Source organism: Bactrocera latifrons, unplaced genomic scaffold, assembly GCF_001853355.1.
Source record: "Bactrocera latifrons isolate USDA-ARS-PBARC rearing strain unplaced genomic scaffold, ASM185335v1 scaffold_8, whole genome shotgun sequence".
NCBI classification, from domain to species: Eukaryota; Metazoa; Arthropoda; class Insecta; order Diptera; family Tephritidae; genus Bactrocera; species Bactrocera latifrons.
The window spans coordinates 2,922,228-2,930,620 of NW_017537489.1; the positions used below are offsets into that span (position 1 = coordinate 2,922,228).

At 34.9% G+C, this 8,393-nt stretch overlaps 1 protein-coding gene across 5 annotated transcripts in view; it reads left to right on the plus strand.

The window, feature by feature from the left end:
- LOC108976794 (3-phosphoinositide-dependent protein kinase 1) overlaps positions 1–8,393 on the plus strand; it is a 47,709-nt gene that overhangs the window by 18,052 nt on the left and 21,264 nt on the right. For all 5 annotated transcript variants that reach the window (XM_018946128.1, XM_018946132.1, XM_018946129.1 and 2 more), the window contains 2 exons: positions 111–573; positions 671–1,105. In XM_018946128.1, the coding sequence (XP_018801673.1) occupies positions 111–573; positions 671–1,105 (898 nt within the window). The remainder of the gene's footprint in view (positions 1–110; positions 574–670; positions 1,106–8,393) is intronic.

The following is an 8,393-nucleotide window of genomic DNA, read 5'->3' on the forward strand; positions in this document are numbered from 1 at the left end:
TAAAGGTTTAATATGTCCAATATCATTAATATTTATAAAGAAAAAAAAATCTGTGAAATAAATATAAATTATTTACAAATTTTCATATTCTCTCCTTCCTCACTTCACAGATCAACGGTCAACAGCAGCAACAAATTCTGTCGCCGTGCAGCACGATGCCAGCTATGCCAAAAGAAAAGGCCACCGCAGTATCGTTGAGTGAGAGCAATTTCACCGAATTGAAATTTAAAGAATTATCCCTAAATACAACAAACAATAGCGCCGCCGTCGGCACAATGGCCACCACAGCAACAAGTCGCATGCATCAGCATAGCACACAGACACCCACACATCATTTACCCGCGGCAGCAGCCGTACAGACAACAAACACAACCACAGCGCCGACAGCCACAACTACACAACAGCCCACAATGCCACACCATTGGACGCAGCGCCAAAATCAACAGCAACAGCAACAACAAATGGCACAGTCACAGTCGCGCAACAGCCTGTGCGGCTGCGGCAACATCTCGGCGGTCATACCCGAGTCAGTGGGCAGCTTAAATCATGGCAGCAGTAAATATTTAACAAATGGTAGGCGTTTTGCATACGAAAACACTTCTTTATAATATTTACAATGTTTACTAACTTGAATTTTTTCTCCGCGCTCCCTTTAACCACACTTTTGTAGGACATTCATCACCTTTGGCCGCCGCTGTGGCCGCTGCACAGCAGAACGGCGCTACAACGCCGGAACACACGCCGACATGTTGTCGTTATCAGCAGCAGCAACAACACCAACAACAGAATGGCTACGACAGCGTCGAACATCAGCAACAACAACAATTGCCACGCACATACAACAACAATGCGCTAGCAGGTGGTGGTGGTAGCAATGCACCACCCACCACCGCCATCAATATCACCGCCTCGACCGCCGCAACACTCTCAGTAGCATCAGCTGCCAACATCGGTTCCGCCGGTGCATCCACATCGCCCACAAATGTTGCCGTAACGCCGCCAAAGAAATCGCCAAACGACTATATTTTCGGCAAATACATTGGCGAGGGCAGCTTCAGCAATGTTTACCTCGCCGTCGATGTGAATACGAAACGTGAATATGCAAGTAAGTGTGCAGCAATAATTATTATTTAAATTTTAAGTCAAATACTTGCATGTAGGTGGGCGCAAGGTTGTGATTTTTTTAAACGAAAATTTTGGTATGAAAATAGATTTTCATGCTTTAATTTCAATTTTGGGTTAATATTAAATTCAAAAAATTAATTTGCAATTTAGAGATTAAAAATTTAGTTTTTAATTGTGATTTCGAGATTAAAAATTATATTTACAATTTTGAAAATTGAAATTTTTTTTGTTTTTAATAATAAAAATTGAAAATTAAAGAAAATATATTTACATTAATTATATCTAAAAACTTTTTTTTTCGATTTTGAAAATTTTATATTTAAAATAAAAGTTTAAAATTTGTTTTGTTTTTTTTTATCACATTTTATAAAATATTTTTTCATAGTTTCTTTAATATTCTGTTTTTAATTTTTTTAAATTTTGTCTTTTAATATTTTTTTTATTTTTTTAAATTTTGTGTTTTAATATTTTTTTTTATTTTTTTAAATTTTGTGTTTTATATTTTTTTTTTATTTGTAAAGTTTTTTTAAATTATTTTCTGATTAAACACTTTCTCCTTTTTTCAATTCAGTATTTGGGATTAGAAATTTAAGTTCTTTCTAGCTAATATTTTGCAAAAGCAAAAAAAAAAAATATTGAAATATTAATTAGATTATTTTTTCATGCATTAGTTGCAATCCTCTGTGAGGATGATCAAATTATCAAATTGTACACACACTCTTACAAAGGTTTGCAAATGATTACACGCGCTTATCAGTCAGCAACGGCGGTTATAACGGCAGCGAAAAAGTGAAATGAAAAGCAAATAGTTTTAAAAACAAAAAAGCACAAGCGAAAATATAATATTCTCAATGGGATTTTTCCATCTACAACTCGGCTTGTTTATTTGCGCTTGGCGCCAATAAAGCGGCGCTGCACAACAGCAGCGCGGCATCTACAACAACAAGCGCGCGTTACTGTTAAACAAATCGAGATAAAATACAAAAATTGACACGAAAAGAAGGTGTGCAAACAAACAACTGCCATTGGAATTGAAATGTAAACGCTGCCACTACATACATACACGCATATACTAACATATCTACACATGTGTAAATATGTTTATTTGCTTTCGACGGTATCCAATTGTAGCGCTTGCTATTGACCGCTTATTATAAGCGCTAGTTGTGTCAATTAGTGTGGAATGTGGCCCGATAGTTAGTCGATCGGCCAGCGCTTAGTTTAATGGACGCAACTACTGATTAGTCAAACTCGTACCGCAAGCCGTGCTAACACTTGATCAGGTGTTAATTTCAGTTATTGTCTGCAAAAGTAATCGCTAGCGCGTTTGGTTGTAAGCTAGTGAATGCATAATATATGAATATTTGCATGTAAATATGTATGTGTGCTTGTAATTGTGTGGCATTAACAAGTTGTTGGCCTTCCCGTAGATGTTTGTGCCCACAAGCCTTATGCCAACCAGCTGACTTGACTGGGCAGCGTCACAGCAACTTTTATGCCACGACAGCGCGCATTCAACACACACACACACACTCCCAACAACATTCACACTTGTGACTAATTGTGAAATTCAAATAAGCGCCTATACATGATGAAATTGCAACTGTTCAAGTAATTTCTGATTCATATGCTACGCTGATAAACGCGCTTCCACCACTTGCTGCCGCACTATTTGTTYGTTTGCTTGGCTATTTATACACCAGATTTCTATGTGACGCGTGGCGCCTTTTTTTTGGGCCATTATCAGCTATTCAGTTGCTGCCAGATCACATGCCGGCGCTAAATTTTTTCAATATCTTAACGTTTACTGCTTCGTGCGTTCCGAGCGAAGTCTTATCGCCATGCATTAATCGGTAGAAAGTTCTATCTGCTTTGTGGTCTTATGTGTGATCACAAGCCCACCACTACTGCTCCAATATTCCACTATTCATAAAAAAGTTGTTGTTGTTTTTGATTAGTTTCAACCTTTCACTCTTTAGGAGGAGATCGCGCCGGGTTTCCCCATTGACGTATGATCATGCGAATGAGTGCTAATAGTTTTTACTGTTGTTGTAGCAGTTTTATTGTTATTGTAGCAGTTTTTATTGTTGTTGGTAGCAGTTTTTTGGTGTTGTAACCGTTTTTATTGTTGTAGGCCTATTTTTTCTTCTTGTAGTGTTTGTTAAAATAGCAATTTTTTGTTGTTGCAGCAGTAGTTTTTTTGTTGTAACAGCAGTTTTATTGTTGTAGCAACAGTTTTGTTGTTGTAAAAGCATATTTGTTGTTTCAAAATCAGTTTTTTTTTCTATCTGCGGCTAGTTAGCTAGCAGCTAGCCAACGAGCATTGGCCGAGTGCTGAACAAAACACGCGAACCACACGGCTGTCCATGCCATTAGTGGCTTTTTTTACGATCATTTTGTGACTGCCGTACACGCTTAACTATTATTTTGCACATTTTTACATTTTATTATATTTCCATAGGCTTTATGGTGATGAGTTTGACGTTTCGATCGACTTTGAAGCATACATACATACATACGCATAAATATACACACATATAGTTATGCCGATTTTAGTTAGCGTCAATATTCTTTCTCAGTCAATCGAACATCAAAAACAAAATTTCAATGGGTTTTATTGAATATTTTTGTGACGTTAGTCAAAGCGGCAGCGCCGCTTATCTGCTGACGCCGCTAATCGTGCAAATTTCGATTGAGTTTTCACGATAAGCAATCACGAGAGTGTTTATTTTATATTTCATTTAAAAAAATATTTGTTTTTCTCCTGTTTGTTGTTTATCGCATTAGAAAGCACACACACATACACATATACAAACATATAAGTGTCGATAATACAAGCTGTTTCCCCCATAAGTGTAATTTATTAACCACTTCATGTGAATTTTTTGCATAAGCGTTAATACACACACACACACACACACACACACACACACACACACATTCATTCATATATTTGTATGTATGTATTTGCAATGACCGCGTCTATTTATTAGCAATATGATTTTCTAATAGCGATGTTTTCGCTATAAACAAACTCCAGCGTATTGTTTTTGCGCTGCCACCTGCCCAGCTAGCAGCAATGCACGTACAAAATTACATGCCCACATGTAAATATATGTATACATACCTATATACAAGTAAAAATAGCTGTCATACATGTGTGCGCATGTGTGTATAAAAATGATGTTATTGCCATTATTTTGCACAAATAAATCTGTTTACTTCAATCAACACACGGCACGAGAAAAATAGGCGCAAACCGGGCGGGTGTTAGCGGCGACGACAGAGACCACTAAACGACGCAAGTGTCAGCAAAAGTCGACAATGGTCGGTGTGTTGRTGCGCAAAGAAAGTGACAGCCTCGAAATAATATTATTATTATACTATATACATATTTTAGTATAACTGTATGTGTGTATTTATGTAATACAATATATAGAAAGTATGAGCACAATAACAATGTCAAAGTACGAAACTGTTATCAAATCCATAGGCAGTAGAGCAATTGTCTGCTGCATAATACATGTGTATAGTATGTATGTATGTGTCTATATATATTTATAATCATCTATATTCATATTTACATGCTTTTGTAATACTGTTTTTGTTTTTTATAACAATTACACACGCTTATTACAAAATCGCCAACTGGTTTATTACTGCCTTGTATTGCATCTTTAATTGAATACCCGTAACAGAGTAAATTAAGTTTGCCACGAAGTTTATAGCAGCCAGCAGGAAACTTCGGAGACTCTAGAAAGTGTATATGTAAATTACTGATCAGCATTATAAGCTGAGCCGATTTAGCCTTCTTCGATTGACTATGTGACTGTATATAAGCGCATTAGACACTCAGTATCTGAAATATAGTGCTGAAATTTTGTACACATGCTTTTATCTCTAAAGAACTGATTATTTGTCGGAACTACCGATATCGGACCAATATAGCTTATAGCTCCCTTACGAACTTATTGGTCAAAAGCAAGACTTTGTATGAAAAACTTTTTTATTTGACGAATTATCTTCATGAAGTTAGGCTTGATTTGTTGTCAAAAGCAACGTTACAATCTCCGAAGAAATTGTTCAGTTTGGATCATAGCATAGTACGTAGCTGCCATACAAACTGACCAATCAAAATCAAGTGCTTGTATGGAAACCTTTTTTTATTTGACTAGATATCTTCACGAATTTCGGTATGGGATACTGTCCAAGTCTAAACTGCAATCTCCAAAAAAATTGTTCTCATCCGACCACTATAGCATATATGTAGCTGCCATACAAACGAACCGATCAAAATCAACACAGAGAATTTTCTATAACCTTTTTGCTATATGCACTGCCTGTGCAAGGTATTATAGCTGCGCTGCAGTCGAAGTTAACGTTTTTTATTCCTTAATTGTAGTTAATTTTCATAAGAATCGTTTATGATGTGTGCAGCATGTCATCGCAGCAACCGGTTCCAGCAATATTTTTCATGTTTATGGCTCTTCTATCTTCTTGCGTAAATGCTAACATACCTACATGCATATGTACTAAGTAATATGCAGCCAGCAAGTAAATCATGCTAGTAGTAATATATAATTACCTGGCATACATATGTACATATATTCGTACAAACAGTGTACATTCATAAAAATAAGTTGTAGTTGTTGTTTTGTTCATAAAAATAAGTAATTGCAATTCATTGCCGTGTGTTTTATTTTTACAACCTAAAATCCAACACACCCTCCCAACGTTCAACCATACTTCGTTCACACACGCTCACTTGCTCTACGCCCGCTGATTGCTTAAAATATCGGTGCTTATGATGACAATTGTTGAAATGGCGACACGTGTAGGCGATAAAAGTTTTGTTTTCCTTCACACTATTATACACATAAGTCATACTGACATATCTACAGTAATCATACATACAAACATTTTTGAGTATGTACATAAATTTTGCTTGCTCACACAACTCATTCTCTCGCCCTCAGTGGTTGGCTCGTCTGTGCGCCCCTCTTGTAATCGAGTACTTCGCTATCTCAAATACATACAGGCACTTAAAATGTGTCGTCGCTCTGTCGAATATTTATTCTAACGGAGTTTTAAGTTGTTGAAGTTTAGCCCCGCTATTTTGGATAATTTCAAAGTGTCAGCATTGTCATTATTACATTAACTTGCCCCCACAGGCGCACGTACATATATTTATGTATATGTTTGTGTATGTGTGCATGCGTTTTCATTCATACATTGTTGGTTTGTTGTGTCCCCATTTGCTCATATTTATTTTTGTTTTTGTTGTGTTTTCTTCACAGCAAACACTTAGTTTTAGTTCTCAGCCACTTAAAACATTAACCCTTTTCATTCTTTTTATAACCAAAACGTTGTGTGTGTTAGCTGCAATTCGCAATATAATTAGTGTTTGAAAATCAACAAAATTCATTAGTTTAAAATATTTTATTAGAAAGTTGTATTTTATATTTTTATAATTATTATTTGACCTCTGAAAATGTGAAATTCGTTATTGTCTTGACTTTGACTGTGTCGCTTACGTAGTACGTTAGTATCAGTCTACTATATAGTGTCCCCCCAACCCTATGCGTGGCTACCTTGTCCATTAATCCAATTTTTTATGATTTAATGCATGCGCACTACAAGGCTTAGGTCTAAGTTTTTCCTATACTTTTAAATTTTTAATGAGTTTGAGCAGTACACACTATACATATGTACTTAAAATTTATATTTGTGTACTGTAGATATTTATATAATGTATAAAAAATGTATATTTGTGCGTGATGTGCACTAAAAATCAAGCAAAGTTGCGTGTAAACGGTGTTTGTGTAGGTGCTTACAATTTTTTGTTAGAGTTTGAAATTTTGCATACAATTATCACAAACCGAACTTCATCGTATCGGTGTATATCGTTTACAGTTAATTATGTAAAATTTGTGTAATTTTATATAAATTTTCCACACTGTTTTGTTTAAAATGCATCATTTTCACAAATTCTTCGAGAATACGAACCTTCTTTGGTGGCACAAATAATTGTTTGAAGATGGAAAAACAGAATTCGGTAAAGAAAGTGGACTTTCATTGAATTCATGTATTTTGATGTCAGTCAATGAAAATACATCGGTATTTTCCAATATTCCGATATTTTCCAATATTAAAAAATATAATATTCATTCATAACTAACTAACTTTATTGTCAAAGCTCTCCTAAGCGCCAATTCAGCAAATCGACGGACAAATTTTATTTATTTATATTTTAAATGCTTATAAAGTACCACTTTTCCCCACATTTAACCCTTTACTTACGCACTGAATATGCGTGTGCATAAAGTCTGTGTATGTACTTATCAACCCACTTGTTTTTGTTTGTTGCTGTGTGTTTTTGCTCACTTGAATTTCGTCAACTATTCGGCATTTCATTAAAATTGTCAAGCCAGCTTTTTGACTTGCTTAGAGTGCCGGCGTTTTTTTTTTGTGGTTTTGGATTTTTTTTTTTTTTGGGTTAGTTATATCATAGTTGCGGTCGTACTTGGACTTGAGAGATGGCCGGTGTTTAGTTGGCTTACGTGCCAGCGGGCATGAAAAATGTAAAATGAAAAAAAAAAAATGTAAAAAATAAATATAAAAAATAGTAAAATAAAAACTAACGCGTCTTGAACAACAACAATGGTTACACTATTGGTTAGCTTTTTAAATATGGTCGACCTCTTTTTATTGCTTGGTAATAAAAATATACAGACATATGTACATACTTAACTTTTGATTTTATATACGTACTATGTACATGCTTACTTATTTATGCATACATACTATATGTGTATTCTATTTCTTCTTTCTCCAATGCCCATCGCAACGCCGCTTGCTTTTGCCCTCATGTTCCTTTTCATACACTTTTTATTGTTGTTCATACAAGTAATGTATAAATTACCAAAAAAAAAAACCCTATAAAACTACTTTCGCTACTCAAAAATTTTCTGCAAACACATGCATACATAATTGAATGATCCCTTATTTACATACACATGCTACAAACCTTTTTTCGAAATTTAATAAAAGTAAAGTTTCAAAATAACTGGTTTAAAATAGTCGTGGTTTGAGTACAAGAAGTATGCATAAAATTTGGAAACAAGTTGTTTGTTTTTGTTTGGCCACTGTTGTCTTTTGGTGCCATGTGCGTCATAGAGTGTGGATTATTCATTGATTTTTTTTTTATTTCTATCGTTGTTTTTTATTTTTGTATAAATTTTTGATTTTCAAGTTTTTAAATTATTACA